We start from the raw sequence: 22,256 nt of genomic DNA, 5'->3' as shown, positions 1-22,256 counted from the left end.
CAAAGAAAGACAAACAAAGAATTTCTAACATGCCATAAATGTTAGTTGGCCGTCAGGCTCTCGCATATTTGAAGCAGAACCACGAGTGCAAACAAAGTGTGCAAAAGTGCCAAGGTGACATGACGGCTCATGTGGGTGTAAACTATGGACAGTAAAATGCAGTGAGTTCACTGCCAGTTCTCTGTTCAAAATGAAGAAGCCATACTGTCCACGTCTTCCTCACCTGAGAGTCCGTATCTGCAGCGCCTCTTGTTTTGGCCGTTGCCTTCATGTTTTCAGGTCGTCTGTCTGCCAGATTCTTGTGAATGCGACATCTCAAGAACGCCTCGACAGAACGAAGTGTCCTTTAAAAACGGCTTTAAAACACAGAAGATTAACTCGTACAGTAGGAGCTGGAATTAAACATTTCTAAAATCGTACAGTTTCTGAACAGCTTCACTCGACACCACACATCCACTGAACATACAGTTAGTAAATAACACGCTACCGAGCTAATTCTTGATAAATAATGATAACCTGTAAATTCATCATAGCTTTTCGTCAGATGGAAACGGGCTAAAATATGTTGGAAAAACAATAAGATGCCATCAGATATTGAAGTAATGAACCTTTAGCCAATCAGAATCCAGTATTCTGTGAAATCCTTGCTATGTCACTTCTGTGTCTCATGTCAGGTTTGGGTCATTTGAAGATTTAAATACTGTTCACTGACAATAGAACACACTGTCTGATTATATTTAAATTACACTTTACAATGTGAGACGTCCGTGTTAGTTTCGTTATTTTCTCAGTCATAAATACCATTTAAAAATTGACATGAACGCTATTTATAAGTCAGGAACTCAAAATTCCAATAATTTAGACATGACGTGAACGCAGCAGCTGATTGATCATTTTTATATTTTAGTAACGAGTCAGAGTGAAGATTAAAACATTTAAAACAACTTCAAACTTTGAAAACTTTGTTTAAAGCAGAAGAGTAGCTGAGACACTGTGGTAGAGGAGGGAGATTTACTGTGAAAAGATATTAAAATATCTGTTAATGTACAACCTGTATTTTTTTATGATTAAAATACTTAAATCTATTGACATATTTGAACAAATGTTTATAATTATTGTAAGCATCGTTATTTCTTTTTAATCATTTCAGGCATTTGCCATTTAAACAAACCTTGCGTCTTCTGGATATTTTAATAATATCTGTTAGAGCTCAGCATCACTGAAACATCAGTACAGAACTAAATGGTGAATTCATGGCCTGATGTAGAACATGTGTGCATGCACCTGATTTTGTGGAATAAATAAAATTTCTATGTGGAGATAAAAGAATAAATACTTTTAAAAGATGTAATTAATTGTTGTAGAATAGAAGTTTTGTAGTTTGAGCAGTTTTTTTTAATCTGACAGAAGTAAAAGCACAGACTTTTTTTTTTCTTTCTGAGCCTTTGTTCACCTGAAAGTGAAACTAGTTGCCAGAGTCATAAGTGCCATTTAAATTATTATTTATTAAAGAGTAACTAAACACCCCTGAAACTCTCCTCTGTGCTGACCTCACCTGGCTGCAGTGATGTACAGGTGTACCCAGGGACACTGTGACATCACTGGTGGGTGTGGTCAGAGGTGAACCAGGCCTGAAGCAGCTGTTCAGCCTGGTGTTCAGTCACTCACTGGCTACGTTTACATGCACACTGGTTTTCTGTTGATATTCTGAATTTGACACCGCTCGTGTCAACAGTAGATTCTGATTGGAGTTCCTGAATTAGAACAAATTCTGAATGAAGCACATTCTGGTTTTAGGAACATTGTTTGAACATGTATACAGCAAATTTAAAATCTGTCTGTTTGGATTTTTCCTGCAGTTTGTGGCCCGGCATCGCTCTGGGCTGTCAACTAACCAACTAACCAACAGAGAGAAACACAAACACACCTACTTATCAACATTATTTTAAGGTGGTTTGATGAATAAAAGAAGCAGGTTGAGTCTAAACAGTCAAACAAGTCGGCCGCAGGTGAGAAACTTTTCATTTTTCACATAAAGAAGCATCTATAATCGGAAAAAGGGCAAAACAGAATATTGTGTGCATGTAAACGCAGTCAGTGATGAAGCTCGGCTTTGTTCTTCGTAAGTCAGTTAGCTTGATTTGACACGAGCCGCGTTTTAAAGCTGGCTTAAAATCAACGTTTGTCAAAGATGCTGTGGAAAAAAAAAAAAAAAAAACCTCTACAGATCAGAGATAAAAATCGTAGAGATGATCTTGGATTTTGCTCAGATACATTTTAAGCCAGGCTTAAAAACTCAAAAATATACTCAGTAACCACTTTATTAGGAACACCTGTATAAATCTTTTTACAAAGTTTATAATGTTCAGTTTTTGTTGCCGTTGTTGGAAATACGTACGTTTAATTAAAGGTAGACTTGCACCGATTTCAACTTTCTTGGCCGATTTTTTTTTAGGGGTCTGACCTACCGATTCCGATTTTCAGTCTAAGAACTGTAATTGACAGCATTCACAAACATTTTTGCAACTTTTCTTGTAAATATGTTCATAATAAAACACTGACTATTAAATATTCATTTAATACTTTCTCCAAAATCATCCAGATTACAACCAGGCCTTATTATAATTTTATATTAACATTATGAATTGGGTGAACGGGATTTCGTGGGACGCAATTTCACAAAAACAGTTTGTGTTGGATTGCAGGTGTACCTAATGAAGTGAACACAGAGTCTGTGTGTGTGTTTAATGACACACAAATCAAGCTAATTGTCCTCAGACAAAAACCAGGTCCCTAATTTCCTCGTGCAGAAGTCTAATAGAGCAAAATGTTCTAAATTAGAGCCGATACAAATTTAAACTGAAGATCTGATTTGATGTTGCAGCAGTAAGTTTCTGTTCTCTCGGTTTGTACAGCAGATTGTTTCTAATGTAAAGTGAAATTGGTCTTAATTGTAATATAATGTTGAAGTCATAGTTGATGTAAAAAAAAAAAAGATAGATTTTGTATTTCTGACTGTAGATATTAATGGGAAATTAAAGGAGAAATTGTAATATTAAAATCTTGTGATGAGTTTTTTATGTTAAATAATGAGATGATTCTGAGATTCTTGCACAATATTAAAAAATCATCTTTTGTGAATTTCAGAGCTGTGTAGATTTATCAGTCAGTGTTTCTATCACTTGAATTGTTACGAAACAGGAAACAAGCACAGAGGATGAGCTCACGACTGAAGTCTAAAAAAAGAAAACTATCAGACTATTTTAAAAAGAGAAACATCGACTGCACCTTCCAACAGCTACAGATCTGTTTAATTCATGTTTTATTAGTCCATCCAATAATCAATAATGGCTTTAGTTGATGAGTAGCTCCACTGCTAACTGCTGCTAACACCATGTCAAAAATATCTGTTTTATTTCTCTTGTTAAATAAACGACACTCAACATGCTAATCAAACAGGATGTTTTCTCTCTTGGCTGTGCTAGGCTAAATGTGTCCTGGACTAGACATTTTAAATAGACAATGAAATTAATGAAATGTTTGACAAGTTTGTGGTTTAGCGCAGTAATTATTTAATTATTTGTTTAGATTTGGATAAAGGAAATAAGCTAAGTTCAGAGAAAGTTAGTCTGTTAGCTTAGAGTTAGCTTTTCTGAGAAGGGTCTAGTACTTATTTTAACAGTACGATCTTTTCCTGCTACTGTTTTGAGGGTATAACATGTAGCAGGCGTGTCCTGTAGCACTGTGCTTCTGCAGATTGACTTACATGAGCTTAAGGTAGAGATAGCTTCTTAAACAGTTATGTTAGAGTTAGCTTTTGGGGCAGATTAGTTGGTGTTAGCTTCTTGGACAGACTGGTGACTAGCATGTTAGCTAACAAGATACATGTCAATCTGACAGATTTGCAGCTGTTGGAAGGTGGATATTTTCTCTTTCAACACAATTTCCTCTTGCTTCCAGTCTTAGCCTGGACACCGAGGACTTCCTCGAGGTAATGACACTAAAAGTTTCTTTTGCTCTTTAACAACCGCGTTTCAGCAGAAGTCATATGTCAGCAAGTATTGGATAGTAAATAATGCTAACAGTTTGTTAAGCTTGAGATAAACTGAATTAGCACCTGGGTCCAGTTAACTTAGAGTTAGCATTAAAGCTTTTTTAAAGGTTATCTTAGGGTTAGCTTCTTGGTCCGTTTAGCTGAATCAGCCTCTTAGTCCACTCAGATTAGAGTTGAGCTTGAGGTCCAGTTAGCATCTGGCGTCATTTAGAGTTAGCTCAGAGCTGGCTGTAGGCAGCTAAACCCATGGATGTGTAGACGCAACCGGATATGTTGTCACTATTTTGACTTGCTTCCAATTTTTTTTCCCCAGTGGTCACTCACAGTATTGCAGTGAAAGATTCCCCACTGGCCCAGAAAACATTTTCCCCCATAAACCACCGTTAGAGAAGAGACGGGAAACCTTAAACCGCAAACAAGGTCTGTGATCCATGGAGGTTTTGTATTTGTAAAACTTAAAACGAGCCAATAAAAGTGATTTAAAAATCTGTGATGTCATCCCAAAGTTTGAGCAGGAACTCGTGGGCGGGGCCAGTCAGAAGCACTGCTACACATATTCATTGGGCTGCACACTGAAGACGTATAACTGGAAGCTAGAAAAACTTTTTTGGGCGAGAGCAACAGGTTTGTTATTGTCACTGGACAGAACAGACGCCCTTTTTGCATCCAGTGTCCTTGACATGGACTTTAGAGATATAACACGGAAATTGGACGGACGTTTTGGATGGTGGATTTTTTTTCTTTTTTGTTGGAGCTATGCTAGCAGTTTGCCTCTGTTTCCAGTCTTTGTGCTAAGCTAGGCTAACCCCATCCTGGACCTCTCTCTGTACTTGACACACAGAAATCAAACCATCTTCTTCTCCGGCTGTGGGGACGACAAGCTCCCCAAAATGTCCCTTCCTCTTTAAATCCTTCCCTTAAAAGTCCGCATTTCAATCCTGAATTTGCCGACAGGTCATCGAGGTCATTGTATTAAAAAAAAACTTGCTTTTTTTGGCCAAATCTAAATGTTTCAGCCTTTATGATCCTGTGTGAGGTGTCTTAGGTTTGCCCTGGCCGAAAGTCCTTCGAAGGACCCTGAAATGGGACGCTGGTTTATTTTACTGACCTCACGGCACAGGAGTTCTGGGTAACGAAGTCATTCAATCTCTCACCGCCACATTAAAAACGTCCCAGACGAGGAGGCGAGCCGCCCGTCACCCAAAGGCGTTTCCGTTGCGTGCGGCCTGGGCGCTGATCCGGTTTCTGCTGCGGACAGGTCGGTCCCGACTGAAGATGGTGTCCTGGTCGCTGTCCAGCTCTGACTCTGACATCATCAGGCTGGAGTTGTGCTCTGTGCTGCGGTGTTTGATGCCTGCGGAGGAAACCCGCAAAAGAGTTGCAATGTCATGTTTTTTGCGGTGATGTGACTGTTGGTTGGTGTGAAATCCTACGTTTCTTTTCATTTCCTTATTTGAACTTAATTCATTTTAGTTTCACAATTTTTCCTGCTGTTTTTCTTTTTGTTTTACAGCTGTATCTACATGTATGTGGTTAATAGACAAACAAAATTGAATTAAAAGAAAACGTCACTCCAGCTTGAAGTATTGATGCTTGGAATAAAGCAAAGGTACAAACTCAAAGAAGACGATATAAAAAAAAGAGAAAGGGGGGGGTCAGGGAGGGGAACAGGATGCAGGTCACTTCACTGAATTAGTGTGGCGATGGCAGAGCTGCGTCTTTTAAGAAATATTTCTTTTTGGAGTCGTATTATATGTTGGGCGCTCAGGTTTTAAACTCTTAATTGTGATGCATTTAATTCCTGCTGTTGTCAATATTTGTAAAAGATTTTTTTAGCTCTTCCATCAGTGTGATGTGACGCTCGAATCTTTTGTAAGATTTTGATGAAATAATATTGTAAGCGCCTCAAAAACCTTTTCTCAAATGCTCAATTTGTTTACCAAGATTTCTCCAACATTTATTTGAGTATGTTGAGCCCATTTTAGCCAATATTTCAGTCTCATCACCAACTTCCATTTGAAGTGACGTGTAACTTTCTTAGCCCCAGTTCCTGTCTGTAATTTTACCAAAACCCCTCGATTGGAGGGCGCTCCAAAACTTTGTTTCCACTCTTTACGTTTGGTCAAAAAAATTCCTTAATTATAAATATCTAAAGAAGTTTGTGTTAGGGAGCAGAAATTCCTCTCTTAATAAATCATTTTTCAGCTGATCAATTAGTTGTTTGGTCCAAAAAATAATGAAAATAGATTAATTAATCCTGCCACTGTTATCTTTCCATTGAAAAATAAGTCCAAAAGTTTGGACTTATTTTTCCAACTAATGATCAATCTGGCAATAATCAATATAATATAATAATAAATAATAAACAGACTGAGGCGACTCACTGAATTTGGGTCGGAGCTCCACCCTCTCCTGTTCGTCCATGTTGTCCAGGATGGTGTATTTGGTTTTCTTCCTCACCTTCGTCTGTCTCCTCCTGAACACAGTCGACACACAGCGAGTTCAGACACTCAGCTTGACGTTAAAACACCTGGGATTGTGTGTGTGTGTGTGTGTGTGTGTGTGTGTGTGTGTGTGTGTGTTCACCTCTTGCAGCAGCAGATGAAGGTCCAGCTGACCGACAGGATGAAGACCATGAGCATGAAGCTGGTCAGGATGACGTAGAGCACCCTCCACTCTGACGGACAAAAATCAAACCAATTAAATAAAAAGTAAAACCTGCTGCTGTGTGTCACAATGTCTGTTATATTCTAAAACTTTTAACTGATTTAAAACTCATTATGTGTTATAATCAGATTAAAAAGTTTATTAATGAAATGTATATTAAAAAAGGGAAGAACTTAATAAGTAGTGACATCTACCTCCTGCTTTTCAGTCATGATTTATTTATTTATGTTGTTTATTGTGGGTTTGTTCATTTTATTGGTTATTCTTCATTTGATTTATTTCCAACATTTTATATACATTATATATGTATATATATATATATATATATATATATATATATATATATATATATATATATATATATATATATATATATATATATATATATATATATACATATATATATATATATATATATGTATGTGTATGTATGTGTGTATATATATATATATATACATATATGGGGAAAAAAATGGAAACAAACAAATAATGAGAAACATAAATTGATTATTGATGGTTTAGTATAGACAAGCATGTTGCTTTTTCTGCCATTATCTACTCACCCTCCTTTTAATCTACGACATAAATCCACTCTCCTCCCCATCGATCAATATTACCCCATATATAAAAAATATGAAAAGAGAAAAACCGATAATAACAGAATCACCCTCATGACTTGTTCAGATCTGTGCCGAGCTCCTCAGACGTTTGTGTCGGAGTCTAATGAGTGAATCAGATGAGCTGTGTTTTAATTGGCTCAGAGAAATCATCATCTGTAGTCGATCGGAATCACAGGAAGTTAAGAAGCCGTGGCACCAAGAAAATTTGATGAACGCAACTTTCTACATCGACAAAACCGACAATCTAAGTATGTGTATGTGTATTTCTGACCCAGCAGATTTTCTCATATTTCCAGAAGATCTGTAATAAATTAATGAAAGAACCAAAATTAATGATGACGTGTTTCAATTATTCCATCAAAGAAAATTAAGAGTTATAGGAAACTCAGGATCGTCATGATACACATCCTCTTTACACGTGTACGTAAACTCTATGTGATGTGTGTGAAAATAAAAATCAAATCTAAATCATTAAAGTTTATCATTACCACAGTTGCTCTCTCCGTCGCCAAGGTAACGACGAACCAGGTTCTCCGTCCAGAAGGGGTCGCATGTGCACTCCTTGGTGATTGGATCACACTGGCCCCGCCCAGAACAGCGAAGCAAGCACACTGAAAGAAAACAAGAAAAAGTAAATAAGATGGCTGAAAGATCTGAAAAAAAAAACTGTTAGTGATCTTTTCTTTTTTATCTTGAGCTGTAAAGTCAGTTTGAATACGAGCTCCACAGACTGATCACAGACTGATCACAGACTGATCAGAGACTGATCAGAGACTGATCGCAGACTGAAGTATCGATATATGTTCAGTTCACTGAGTGAGATTCAGAAAACAGAAGCAGGCGAACATGCAGCTTTAGAAATCTGATTAAACTGATGTGTTTGTAGATTCACAACTGGAACTGTGTGTTCGCACAAACACAGAAACACAGAGTTTTACACATCAGGTCTCTGCAGGGATCTGATCCGTCTGGACTCACAGACGGTGTCGACTCTCAGCACTCTGAACAGCAGGTAGTCGCTCTTCTCTCTGAGCAGCTGGTTCCTCAGCAGACCCACCAGCCTGGAGCCAGAGACCGGCCCCGAGGGGCCCTGCACCGAGAACCGCAACACCGTGCTACACACACACACACACACACACACACAGCAGAATACAGAAACTATTGAGGCACATGATCTTACATCTGTCAGGATGATAAACAGGGTTTCTGCAGGTTATTACAAAGTCTAAAATACAATCATATGAATTTTAAGGCTTTAAAATACATTGACTCATGAATTCAACATTTAAAAAGTTGCTTTAATCTCAGTCTGTTTTGGGGGAAAATTTATATTGATCATGCTGTAGAAACTACAAAACAAAAATTTAATGCCTCCTAATACACACTGTGTTCCTACGATTTTGCCAGTAAGTGTTAAAGGGTGTTTATCCACCTGTACTGTTTTGTTGTGAGCTGCAGAGATTTGGAGATGTAGAAATGTCTGCCTTCTCCTCTATAATGGAAATACATGATACGAGTCCTGTGGTGCTCAAAGTGATAAAATAATCCACAGACCTTGTGGACAAGGTCTCGAGCAACCAGGTCATGATTTTTGGATAGAGACACAAGACCAGAGCCATTTAGTCCCATCATACAGGAGAGAAGGCAGACATCTCTGCAAACTCTGCACAGATACTCACAGATATATAGCAGTATAGGTACGAGGAAAAATATGTATTTTTGATTTTGGGTGAACTGTCCCTTTAAATTTCATCTATAATGGTCCTAAAAAATCTTAAATGTTGTTGAAAGCAGCAGAAACCCTGGATGAACACTTTAACTCTCTTTATTGGAAGAACTAAACAGAATTTAGAGATTTCTCTGTTTTTTGTTTTTTTAGGTTGAGAAACGAGTTTAAAAAAATGTTCCTGAGTTAAAATAAAACAGATGAATATTTATATAATAATTTGAATAATTTTCTTTCTTTTATTTTTTTAATTGAGAATTTTGCAGTTTAAAGTACATCAAGTCTTTACAGAAGAATCAGTCATCACAAAACCAGCCAGTAAACTGGTTTGTCATCAGGAGGGTTACTTTAAAAATTTATTCTGATACAGTTACCGATTAACTGTCAGTAACATAATCCAATTAGCATAATATTAAAGTAAAGTAACTTGATTACTTTCTGTTACTTGTGGATCACCTCAATATAAAATGTGATGAAACTGTTTAGTCTAATATAATGTTTTAAGGGATGTAACTAATGATTATTTTCATAATTGATTAGTTGTTTGATCCATTAAATGTCAGAAAATGGTAAAAAATGTTGATCATAGTCCAAGATGACGTCCTCAGATGTTTTGTTTTGTCCACAACTCAAAGATATTCGGTTTACTGTCAGAGAGGAGAAAAGTTATTAATTGATTTAAAGAAAAAAAATGTTGAAATTTCCACCAAGTGAAGCTTTTTTCATGATAATGAACTGGCAGCAGTGTGTCACTGTGCACGTTGTTTGTTGTTCTTTATTTTAAATTTGTAATCCTACTAATAATCCACATTTTTACAAAAAGTACCTGTAATCTGATTACATCTTTTTTCTTTTTATCCGTAACCCGTCAGTAACTGTGGTACCTGAGGTGTGAGTGTCCCTGCAGCGCTCGGACGTGGATGTCGCTGTCGAGGACGTGGAGCAGAGCGGCGAGCTGTCGGACCACCGTGTCCCTCTGAGCCACGCTGACCTGAGACACCGACACCAACATCTCCAGCTCCACCTCCTCCCCGCCGCCAGGCTCTACGGAGACACAGCAGGGACACACTTCTGCTTCACTGCTCCGTGTCTCACAACATGTGACGGTCAGTAAAAAGGACTCCTCCTTCATCCCGACGGTTCCCGCGCCCGTCCTACCTGGTCGGACCTCCACGGTGGCCGTGGCGGTGCTGGAGCGTCCCTGAGCGTCGGTCACCCTCAGCTGGAACAGGTAGGTGCCCTCGACCAGGTTGGCGAGGTACAGAGAGGCCTGAGTCTCTGAGTCGTACAGCACGTCCTGCAAACAGGATCCATATGAAAACCTCCAAGCTCTGCTTCAAAACGATCTCACAAAATCTAATTAGATCTCACCTCAAAAACAGAACAGAACCGAACAGAACCAAACAGAACCCAGGCTCATGCAAAGAAATGAAACATCATGATTTATTTTGGTCTGTTCTTCCGTGAGAAAGATGAGGCCTTTTTCTTGTCATCACAACTACAGTCAGAAAACATAAACAAGCGCACCATGTTTATACCACACTGTTGTTTATAGAGTTTGGACTCTTGTTTTTGTTTATATTTATACTTTATTGTGTTGTTTATAAACTTGTGAAAGCTGAATAGTTGAAAAAGTCTGGAGTAAATTTCTTCCTCCTCCTTCTTCAACATGTAGGATTTAAATTGTTTCTTGAGTTTATTAACTGATATTACTGTTTGTTTTTTTATTTAATTCTATTGTTTTATTTATTTTTCACATGTTCAAAATAAAGAATTTTCATTCTTTCATTAAAACAGAATTTAAGCAATTTGGCTGATTTAGTCGTAAGATCAAGGAAACAGTTTTAAAATAAAAATATTTATGCATCCTGACCTGAAGAATCTTCATCTAAATCTGATGTAATTCTAGTTTTTGCTGATCCAGTCATTCTGATCTAATGTAATGTGACTGAATGCTACACAGTTCTGATCTAATTTAATCCTAATATAATCTAAAATCTACTGTGATCCAATGAAATCTACTCTAATAGAATCTAATCTTAAATTCTGATTCCCTCCAATGTAAACTCATGGAATCTAATCAAACCTACACTCATTTTAATCTACTCTAATCTCACATAATCTAATATATCCTGATCTAATTCTACTGTAACTCTATTTTTTTAATCCTATCTTATCTCACTTTTGGAAGACATTTAGGATTTATTCTTATTGCATAGAAAAAAAACATCTTGTTTTATAGAAACTGTAGTTTGACTGAAAGCTGCTCAAACCTCATGACGACGTTCTCATTTTTCCGGACCGTGTATTAAAACGTATACATCGACTGTCGGGACGATTCATTCTGAATTTTATATATTTGATTCAAATCTTTATCCTGTTTTCTTTATGTTTGGTAAGATGAAGATTTTATTTGACATTAACAGAGACGTTCATAAAACCGTGAGCCAGGAATCATTTTCAGTTTAATTCATGTTCTCATTCCTATAAAACCAGAGTCTCGTCAGCGTCACTTTCCTCGTTTCTGTAAAATATAAAGAACTCGTATGGAATGATGTGAATCAGTCAGTCGATCTGTGATTAAAAACATGCTTTATGAGATATTTGTATATTTTGGTTTCATTATTTTGTGTAATTTTTTTGTTCTTATTTTTTCTATCTTTTTTTTTTTACTTCTATTACTACTGTATTTTTTTCACTTTTTTCTCTTCATATCTCCTCTCTGTATGAGATCTATACTATAAAAATGGATTTTAGGTTCTGAATCTAAATATTTGGACTCAAAGTTTTGATTGGCCGTAACTGCTCCATAACTGGGAAGAAAAACTTCCCAAAAAGTTCTGGTTTCTTCTCCTCCGACGAAACGATGAATGAATGCCTCTGACTCATCGCTTAAATTTCATCTAGAAATGAAAACCCCTCCTCTCTTTTCTTCTTCTGGGCGGTGATTCGTGAAGAGAGACAGCTGTTGTCACGGAGACAGGCAGTCTGGTGTCTCCACACAGACACAGGCAGGACAGGACGAGAGCTGACTGAAGAACCAAGTCAACAGTTTCAGATCGTAGACCTGAGAGACGCAGCAGAAAAACCTACGACCATCGTGATGCTTCATATCAATTCATGTCTATAATTATTGATCATGACTGACGACATTATTTAAATAATTCATAACCATAATTATAAATGAATCGCTCGGATTTCTTACGTTAGCATGAGACATGAGGTCTAACAGAGGACGCAGCCGTGAGTTTAGGAGATCAGATTTTTTCCCGTCTCTGAAACTAAAGATAAGATTTAGGACATGTCTCTGTGATGAGACCCCAGACTTCCTGTTTCCTGTTGTGTACTGACCCCAGCAGCAGGACTCTGGCTGTCTCTGACCCACAGGTAGCGGATCTCAGTCTGGTCCCCGTCCGTCACGGAGCCTCGGAGGACCAGAGAGTTGTTGGGCAGAGTGAGAGTGTGGCTGCCGCTGGCGTGAGCGACGGGGAGAAGACTTCTGGCTGCAGGAGGAAGAACGACAGAAAGATTTCAGCTCAGTCGTCATCAACATTAAGGCTTGAAAATATACCAAACTCTCACAATTTTTCTGCAAATTGGACCAATCATTGTAGCTTCCCATGAGTTCTACCAATCACAGCAGTGCAAACATCACAATGAACTGACTCACGCTGGACTTTATAATGGTATTATATTAATATATATATTAATAATATTAAGATTTTTCTGTGAACTTAAATACAGACGTCTTCATACGACACTGAAAACAAACAGCCAGTGACAGGAGGCTGCATCCAATCAGATCGTTTCAAACTCAGCAGGACGAGAGACGAGTCCGGCCGGCGCTGACCTGATCAGTGCTGATCGTCACACAATACACCAGAAGTTATAGATAACTTGATCTAATATAGACTCTTTTTAAGGAATAATTTGAAAATGTAAATAACACTTTTGTCAGAGTATAAAACCAAGAATCTGTTGATCTTTACAAATCAGGACTCAACAGTCTAACAAATCAAACTATGTAATCAAATTCTGACCTTAACATCAAAGTAGTTTTTATTTATTTAATTACTTGTCATTTCACTGTTAAACAATAACTGATAATTAATAATGTTCACTGATTGTTGTTAAAGCAATAATTGACAATGTTTTTCTTGTGTGCAACAGTAAACAGTTTATTACTGTAACAATATAATATAATATATAATTATGTTTCTTTGTTAAAACTTTGAAATCTCTTTTCTTAGTACCTGCAGACACATTGTATTACTGTATTTGTGTTTCTTAAATAAAAAAAGAAAATAAAAAAAAAAACAGAAAAAGAAAGAAAATTTATGTTTTCATTAGTTTTGTCTGAAATGTCAGATTTTTAAAAAGTTGTCTTTAGGTGTTTCGTGGGGAAACAAAATCTGCTCACCTTCCTGGACTCTGACCGTCAGTGAAGCGCTGTCTGTCGCCCCCTGCTGGTCGGAGACCGTCAGTCTGAAGGTGTAGCGTCCCACCCGAAGGCCCGTTGCTGTGGCTACAGCCTGGTCTACTCCCTCCAGCTTTAACCCCAGTGGACCGCTGGGACAACGTGACAGAAAAATAAAAAGCCCACAGGTGAGTGTGTCCTGTGAAGAGCAACACAAACACTTCAGACTGTTTGTGTCCTGCTGTACCTGGTAACGTCCCAGTGGTAGCTGACGATGCCGCGGTCGTCTGTGCTTCCGCTGCCGTCGAGCGACAAGCTGCTCACCGGGAGGAACAGCTTCCTGTCTGGACCCACGACAGCCAGCGGGCCACGGTTTGACCCCCTCATCTCTGATGCTGAATTAAAGGAGATGGAAGAAAATGTCAAACAAAATTTAAAAGTTAAAGTTTTTCATAGTTTGTCAGGTTTGTCTTGTAATGTTTTTAAATTTAAATGAACAGAAACAAAGCAACACGTTCTGTAACTGAAACTAGTCTGCAGCCTTCAGACCTGATCAGACTTTCAGTGTAAAACAGCTGCAGTAACTGTAGTTATTCAGCGCCCCCTGGTGGCCAGAGTGAAACAGTGGAAATATCATTTTACCTTTTTAAATACTGTAATAAAGGAATTATGAGAAAAACTGCATTTTTCTTCACTTCAAACAGGCTCTATGGAAAAAATGAACATAGAGTCCAGTAGTCAGAGTGAGGCTCCTTTAGGTTAATTCTGTTAACAAAAACTAGGACTAAATGTTTTTTCCACGACTCCAAGGACTGGAGAGAGACAGGACATGGGGGAGAAAGTAGCTGGGAGACATGCAGGCAGGGAAAAAACATAATAAATCCCTGTATTTCTATGTTTACCCGACTCCGCTGCAGCAGCTGTAGTGGAGGGCACGGCCGTGGTTGGAGGGCTGGTGCTGGGAGTTGAGGAGGTGGTGGTGGGTGGGTCAGAGGTCACGGCTCTGGCAGGAGGTTGGGTGGTGGTGGGTGGAGCTCCAGCTGCTGACTGGAACACCTTTAACATGCCTGTGGAACATCAAGGGAACACAAATAATGTCTTTATTACTGTGATAACTAACAGAAATATTTACTTTGACCTCAACTTTTATTACTTATATACGTTTTCTTTATATTATATTTTATCATATCTTATTATATCATACAAGCTAAAGATCCACACTGAAGATTCAGGCTAATAACAAGCAAATAAAATGACGTCTTTCACGTCAACTTGGCATGTTGGGATGTGTGTGTGTGTGTGTGTGTGTGTGTGTGTGTGTGTGTGTGTGTGTGCTCAGTACCAGTTGTGGGTTCTGGGGAAAATGAAGCATCGAGTTCTGTCAGGAACGTCCGCTCTACAGGGCTTCCAAGCGACATCATCAGGGGTTGATCTGCAGGTGAAGCAAGGAGGAAACTGTTTTATTTCAGTTACTGTGGGTCAAATGTTTCTGGAGGAATTTCAGCTTGAAACTTTGGTTTTAACAAGTTATTTAGTTGTGTCATATTAATTTTTAACATTTTTCAAATGATTTTGATTAGACAAAAAAAATATTTGTAAAATAAACAAACAATTCAGATGAAAATATGCTGTCTCCTTTTTTAAAGAAAAAATCCACCAGTGTGACGAAGGATGGACTCTGCAGACAGATTAACAGCTGTCTGAGAAGCAGCCAATCAGGAGCAGCCTTACGCTGCAGAAGAGGACGGCAGACGTTCAGCTCATGAAGCGGGTCAGAGGGCGCTGGTGCAGACGGACCACAGTGTGCAGACTGTATGTACTGTTTGGTGCAGCCATGCACTGCAGCTGCTCTCTACCGACTGCAAACGCCAGGCTGTCACCTGATCGATGAGCTGACCGGCTCTGATTGGCTCTCTTGATAACAAACACCAAGTGTTGTATAAGACAGACAACAGTGTCTAGAAGGGAACCCTGTAAGATCTCACAAGAGTGAACGTCTTAACGGAAACCATAAAAAATCTTGTGGGAGTCTTGACAGTTCCCTTCTATACTCAACCAGCAGACACCGACAGTGACGGACATGACGTGCCGCCGCAGCAATGACAGCGCTGCAAGATGGCGGAACACACACAAAGCAGTCACTGGATTCAAATGTACCTGTAAGGCGTTGTGTTGTGTATATATACTGCATATATAAAAAGTGTACTACTTATTTTCATTCATCTGTGTTCCAGAACCACACACATCCTATTTTAATTTCAATAAACAACCAAAAAGGAGCATTTTGTCTGGATCGCATTTTAACCGACGCCCCCTGGTGGCCACAGCTTCTAGAAATCACCATGACAACCAGGGGGCGCCAAAATAAGTTTATAACTCTGACACAGTCATAAATACACAGTTTTGAATGTGGCTGTTAAACATGACAGCAAACGTTCAGGTCTACCTGGCTGTATGGACGTGCTGATGGACCGGAGGGGCGTGGCAGCAGTGGGAAGTGACGTCCTTATACGGTCATCTTGGGTGGAGTCAGCTGTTGGTTTCTGTAGCAGCGACGCTGATGTTGAATCAGTGCTGCTTTGTGACTTGGTCTGAAAAAGAAAAAAAAAAGAATAAAAACACATTTCAGCTGTCACTTTTCTCCTGTCATGTCTGAAACTATTTCTTGTTGTTTGTTCTTGGCGGAGGGATACACTGCTGTTCGTCAAGAACTAACTCCGTGTTAAAGCACTAACTGTGCAGATTAAACAAACAGGAAACAGCATGTTAATTCATCAACTTCAGAGCGGTTAGTTGATATATGTCTGAGCTTTGGACAGAGCCATGCTAGTTATTTCCCTTGTTTCTACTCTTTATGCTAAGCTAAGCTAACTATGTCCTGACCCCAGCTCAGCAGAGACTGAACATCTCACTTATGAAAGTAAAGAGCATTAGGATGTGTTCCCAAAATAATTGAACTCTACTTTAAAATAAAAACAGGATAGATGACACGTTTCATTTTTGTCTGTTTTTGTGATTGAGACTTCCTCTCTGCTCGACCTGCTCTGTGTAGATTGATGCTCAATCTGCCAAAAACAGACTCAGACTTGTGTTATTGTGTGTCTTTGGTGAATCAGAACTAATCTTTTTCAAACTCTGAAGTCACACAATAAAACAAACAAGCTAACAGATTGAACCAGCAGTCAACCAGCAACTCAGATGTTCTGTGAGGTCAAATTATTGATTTTTTTCAATGGTCTCTGGTGGCTTTGAAGAAAACTACATATGGTTTATGTAACGGCATTTTCCCGTCAAATAAAATCTGTCTGACAGCGAGGCGAAGGGGTGAAAATATTTGGAATAAGGCGTACACTTTAAGATGTTGTTTGTCACAGCAGAGAAAGGTGTGTTATTAACCACCCAGACAAATGTGAATGATTAAAATAATTGCCAAATGTATAAAATTAGGTCTCAAAAACATGAAAAAATGTTCAGTTTTCTTTGCTCTCTGTGTCCAATCTGCTGTCTCACTGTCAAACACCACTACAAGTGAAAACAAGTCCAGTCCAGACATGTTTGAGCCACCAGAGCCAGAGGACAATGACAGGACTTCTTTTTTTTTTTTTTTTATTCTGTGTCGGGTTGTTGGAACTGAAGTGAGCTGAAGTGAACTGCTGGGCTGATTTGGACTGAGAGTCACTGAGGGTACGTTTGTTGTTAGGGAGGGTGAGGCGTGTCGTTGATGTGTCTGTCTGTATAGTGTATATAGTGTTGGGGGACCATGACTCCAGCATGTCTCCGAGACATGTTTCAGGTCCACCCAAAAAATACTGAACACGGAAATCATGAAGAAGTTTAATGGTCTAACTCCACAGTTCAGAACTAAATAATTCTCAGTGTTTTCACCAACTATTTTCTAACGTGTAAAGTTTTGAGAAGAAAAACTTCCCTTTTCCTTCAAGCAAACTTTGAACTGATGGTTGTCTATAATAAGTTTCACTGCTGACCGTGTCCACAGCAGTCCTACACCAGAACTCCTGCTGCTTCTCCAAACTGAGGACGTGTCGTCCTCCACATACTGCAGGTAACACACTGACAGTGGGGAAGAACCTCATACACTTCAAAAAAGCCTGAACTATCCCTTTAATGATTTAACCTCAGTGGTAGGTTCAGCCTCATTAACCTGATTAACCTACCGTTGTCTCTGCAGCAGCAGCAGCATCAGTTGGTCTCCTGGTTCTGTCCTCGTCTCTCTGACTGATGTCCCCCCTGGAGGACGCTCTATTCTGGGCCACGCTGCTGTCTGTCAGCCCCCTCTCTGGACTGTCCTCTGCCTCTGATTGGTTGAACCCGTCTCCTCCTTTCAGGGACGTCTGATCGGTCGTCATATCCACCTCAGAGCCGAGCCCTCCCCTCTCCTCCTGGCTCCCCTCTGAATACTCCACATCCAGCATGCCAGGGTCCGAGAAGTCCTGCCGGGGCCCATCGAACAGTGCGAGGTCCTTCAGGGCCTCCAGGTCCCCGGGGGCCTCGGAAGACCGCGAGAAGGGCCTCCAGCGACCTCCATACGGCTCTCCTCTCACCAAAGACTGCAGCACCAGCGTCTGTGGAGACGTCCTCCGCAGGAAGGCGAGGACGGAGTCGGCCCCGGGTCGTTCTCGGGGCTGGCAGTTCTCCCTCCGCTGACAGTTCAGGATGTAGCAGCGGCCCTCGAACAGCCAGGCCAGGTCGTAACCCGGCAGGTCACAGCACGCTGCCACGCACTGCGGCAGGGACGCCACGCCGGGTACACGCAGGATACCGCTGCTCTCCACCGACGGAGACACCACAGCCTCGGAGAAGGTCGCCCCCTGCCAGCACGCCACTACAACTGCAACAAAACACAATTCAGTTTGTTTTACTGACCATTTTATTCTGATTGAGGTTGTTTTTTGTCCTTCCATTCATGAAGGCTCTAAATGGTCTCAGCATGTTTTTTCATTTCGGCGGAGTGTCGCAAATTTACACTTGGCTGCAAATATCAGCAGCATGACAAGGAGCATCTATCTGTGCTGCAGGGCTGACATCATTTTCTAGTTGCCAAAAGTGACAACTGACAGAGTTATAAACAGCTGATCAACTGACAGCGGAGGACTCGTCCTCACTTGGTGTTAGCAATTTAATGATGCTGGACAAATCCTGCGCTCCTGCAGTGTTCCTGCAGCCTGCCTGAGCTTCCTTGAGTCTGGGGAGGAGGGAGCAGTGGGAAACAACTCACTTCAAATATTTGGGTGTGTAATGTCTGTTGTGTTTCATATGTGGGCCTCAGGAAGAACCTGGTAGCAACTAATGGGGATTTCAACCTGTTTAATAAACAACTCACTATTTGGACTGCTGGACTCATTTTTGCACACACAGTTACTACATAATGCTCCTTTGAAATATTCTATTCCTCCTTTTGCTGGACTCTCAAAGACCCCTGTTGGTCCCCTGACCTCAGTTTGAAAGCTACCGTCATAGACTAACAAGGCAAACCCAACTGTGAGAAAACCCGCGAGCTCTGATGAAACGGCACACAGATCATACATCGTCAGTTAATACATTTTTTAACTGGTTCCAAATAATAATACTTAATCTCCCAAACCCACACAGACCGGCAGCTCTGTCCTCTCTGCCTACTCTGCCTTGTGCCAACATTTTTATATTCAGTATTTATTGAAAACACGAGCTATCTGTTAATTTGGGGACTTGCAACACATAATAACTGATATGGATATTCTGTATCATAGCAACCACAGCGCCTCAGCTGAACGCTGAGCTGGATGCTGTGCCTCTAAAGTGCTGTGAAGCGTCTCCAGCTGGGTGTCTTCAACTAGAAAAAAAAAAACACTTTGGTGGACACAGGCCCAAAAGACAACTGAGGAAAACATGGTATTTATTATTTTGTTCTGTAAATAAAATCAATTAGACGTAAAAGACACCAGAAATTACCTCTGATTTGTCAGTCTGCTCCTGCATCTAAACAACTGTATTATACAATATTTAACTTAATTTATTTTGATAAATGAAAAGAAAAAAGTTTTGTTTTTGAGAAATTTACTCTTTAAATGAAGCTTTAGTCTCTGAAAAGTCGCATGTTTATGTTCAGTAGTTTTGTCTTTAATTAAGTTCCTTAAACATAAAAATTCAGACAAACAAGCCTCTAACTCAAATGTCAGAGCAGCTTGACGTCAGTAAATGTCGTCGTACCTTGGACACTGTGAAGCAGCAGCAGGAACGTTTTCTCCCACATGGTCACTCAGTCGGAGGATCCGAAGCCTGAAACAAACAAACAAACAAACAAACATGATGACTCACAGGAGACAGCAGAACAAGAACATCAGAATTTAAATTAAAGTTCATGTATACTAGAGCTCCAATGATTAATCAATCATCAATAACTGAATATTAAATTATTTGCCAAGTATTCTGCTAATCATTTAACTGTTTTGAGTCATTTGTTTGTTTAATAAAAAAGTCTAAATTCTCTGATTTCAGCTTCTGAAATGTGAATATTTTCTTATTTCTTTACTCCTCTCTGACAGTAAATTAAACATCTTTGGGTTGTGGGGGAAAAAGGACATTTGAGGACCTCATCTTGGATTTTAGGAAACATTTTTCACCACTTTTTGACATTTTATGGACCAAATACAACTAAGAGATTAACTGATAGTTGCAGCTGTAACGAACCTGAACATTTATTTTGTTAAAGTAAATAACAGATCAGACTCCTGCAGCTCTTTGTCTAGGTGATTTAAATCATTACACAGTTCATGATCTATAAAGTTCTCTTCTTCTGGACTATAATGTATCACAGTAGGGGTTATTTATAGCACAGTGTAGATTGTGTGTTCTGCTTCCTGAACAGAGTCAGCACCACGCTGCCGGACAGCGCCCCCGGAGCCCCGCCCAGCAGCACAAAACACGCTGCTCAGTGACTGAAAATAAACGCACCTTCATCTCAAAAATATCTCATTTATTACAATAACTTGATATAGAGACTGTTCACTTAATTTCTTTACACGAAAACACCACATGACCGTCGTTACAGCCCCTGCATGTCTGTCCAAATGATGTCATTCCAAACTCCATTGAAAATTGTTTAACTTTTAAGTTGATTTGCTTAGGAATAAATACATATCATTAACAACACACTATTTTAAACACTTTCTGTATCTGTATACACAACTTTCAAATTCGGCATGCATCTATTACTCTAAATATGACGTCTTTCACTAAAACTTAAACTTTTAATGTAGGTCTGTGCTCGATGCCATGCAGACCAGCTAGCTACTCTAATAGACAATCGCATTGTAAGATGACTTTAAATTTGAGATTTAGTTGAAATCACGTCCAGTCAGGACGGTGAGACATAAAACAATATAGTGGCACAAAAAATGACCACTAATACACGATGGAAATCTTTTTAGAAATGGATGTATCTGCGGCGCATCTCAACTTGTAGGGAAACCTTAAATTAGATGATTTCTGAACAGAGTCTGGCGTACATGACGCAGGCTAACAACGGATGAGAATCTTAGCTAACACCTGTCAACAAACACCGATATATTCCTCAGTTTGTCTCCAACCTGAACTCAACGTGTCCGCAGCTACAACAAATCCAACCATCCCTCCTGTCGTCGGTGTCCGTGTGAACGTTAACACACCGGAATGTTGCGGGAAATTACACGTTAATTTAACGCACCTGGTTGCGGTGTTCCGCTGCCTGCCCAGTTCTCCCAGTGGCTCCTTAATGGTTCTCCGGAGTAAACCCAGTTCAGTCCTACAGGTTACATACTGGACTATCACTGGGTGGGGTTTAATTGATTACACGTTGGTGCTGAATTTGTGTCGTGAAAAAAAAAAAAAAAGAAAAGAAGCAGAAGCAATGACCAGTCAGCCGAAATACACCACATCCGGTCATTAATTTTCAAAATAAAATGACCAGCGTGTCACCTGAGGACACCAACATGACTGAGCTGTTAGAAGAGGATGTCAAATTATTTTAAGAAACTTAAAAAAAAAAAAAAGGAGATTTCACAAAATCCCTGATTTTTTTTTACAGTACAAGATAATTTACTGTAAATACTTGACTTATTCTACCATTTGCAGAATATTAGTACTGTACATATAAATGAAGTAGAGTCCTAGTACTTCATTTTTTTCACTTTATAGCCAAGCTTTTTATTTGTATCTTTGTTATTGAGTTGTTTTTTGATTTACGTGACAGAACTTTATGTTTATGTGATCTTCCCATTAGGATTAAAAACAGAATGTGCGTCTTCCTATACTCTTATTTTGAAGGCAGACTTGTGTGCTTTCCTGTTTAGATTGCACCAACTCAGTGTAACTTCACAATGCTGAGACAGAGCAGTCTGAGGATGATGATGGAGAAAGGAAGGTTAATTTACAGGAGATTCCAATTATAATATGTTTAAATAAAAATAATAAATGAGGCAATAAATAAAAATGTTTTCTATCATTAATAAACAACAAAGCAGCACAAAATCAGACATTTTCGGGTTTATCCCTGTCTTTTATTTTTGTGTTTTCTTAAAAAAACAAACATTTACAACTGAAATCACAGCCATATATAAATTACAACAGCAAACACAATTATCTATTTTAAATACACTCGTCTCCTCCGCACTGACTGTAATCGTTCAACCAATAAAACTACCCGCAACACAAAAGTCAAGTCAAATTTTCCTTTAAATTTAACTCTGAATGAACTGCAGTCCGGTGCATTAAAATATACAGTGTGGTGTTTTTCTC

At 39.3% G+C, this 22,256-nt stretch overlaps 1 protein-coding gene across 1 annotated transcript; it reads right to left on the bottom strand.

Annotated features, from left to right (window-relative positions):
* Nucleotides 1-4,485: 4,485 nt before the first annotated feature.
* kiaa0319 (KIAA0319 ortholog) lies at nucleotides 4,486-21,322 on the bottom strand. Its single transcript, XM_084727477.1, has 16 exons — nucleotides 21,187-21,322; nucleotides 19,692-19,760; nucleotides 17,660-18,333; nucleotides 15,931-16,075; nucleotides 14,827-14,916; nucleotides 14,387-14,551; nucleotides 13,732-13,879; nucleotides 13,488-13,636; nucleotides 12,419-12,570; nucleotides 10,226-10,364; nucleotides 9,952-10,111; nucleotides 8,320-8,456; nucleotides 7,830-7,952; nucleotides 6,641-6,731; nucleotides 6,439-6,530; nucleotides 4,486-5,408 (listed from the first exon to the last, which is right to left on the bottom strand). The coding sequence occupies exons 2-16, from the start codon at nucleotides 19,732-19,734 to the stop codon at nucleotides 5,251-5,253; spliced, it is 2,466 nt and encodes an 821-aa protein (XP_084583603.1). The 5' UTR covers nucleotides 19,735-19,760; nucleotides 21,187-21,322; the 3' UTR covers nucleotides 4,486-5,250.
* Nucleotides 21,323-22,256: the final 934 nt, after the last annotated feature.

Source organism: Lutjanus erythropterus, chromosome 9, assembly GCF_056507025.1.
Source record: "Lutjanus erythropterus isolate fLutEry1 chromosome 9, fLutEry1.hap2, whole genome shotgun sequence".
Classification (NCBI taxonomy): Eukaryota; Metazoa; Chordata; class Actinopteri; order Lutjaniformes; family Lutjanidae; genus Lutjanus; species Lutjanus erythropterus.
This window is presented reverse-complemented; position numbering and strand designations above follow the sequence as displayed.

Bases quoted from the DNA above. Each gene is read 5' to 3' on its own strand.
- kiaa0319 (XM_084727477.1), bottom strand. From the start codon at position 19,734: ATGTGGGAGAAAACGTTCCTGCTGCTGCTTCACAGTGTCCAAG. The intron at 13,637-13,731 runs GTACAGCAGGAC...ACGTTGTCCCAG, and splicing joins TACCACTGGGACGTTACCAG to CGGTCCACTGGGGTTAAAGC. The intron at 8,457-9,951 runs GTACCACAGTTA...GTGTGTGTGTAG, and splicing joins CAGGGACACTCACACCTCAG to CACGGTGTTGCGGTTCTCGG.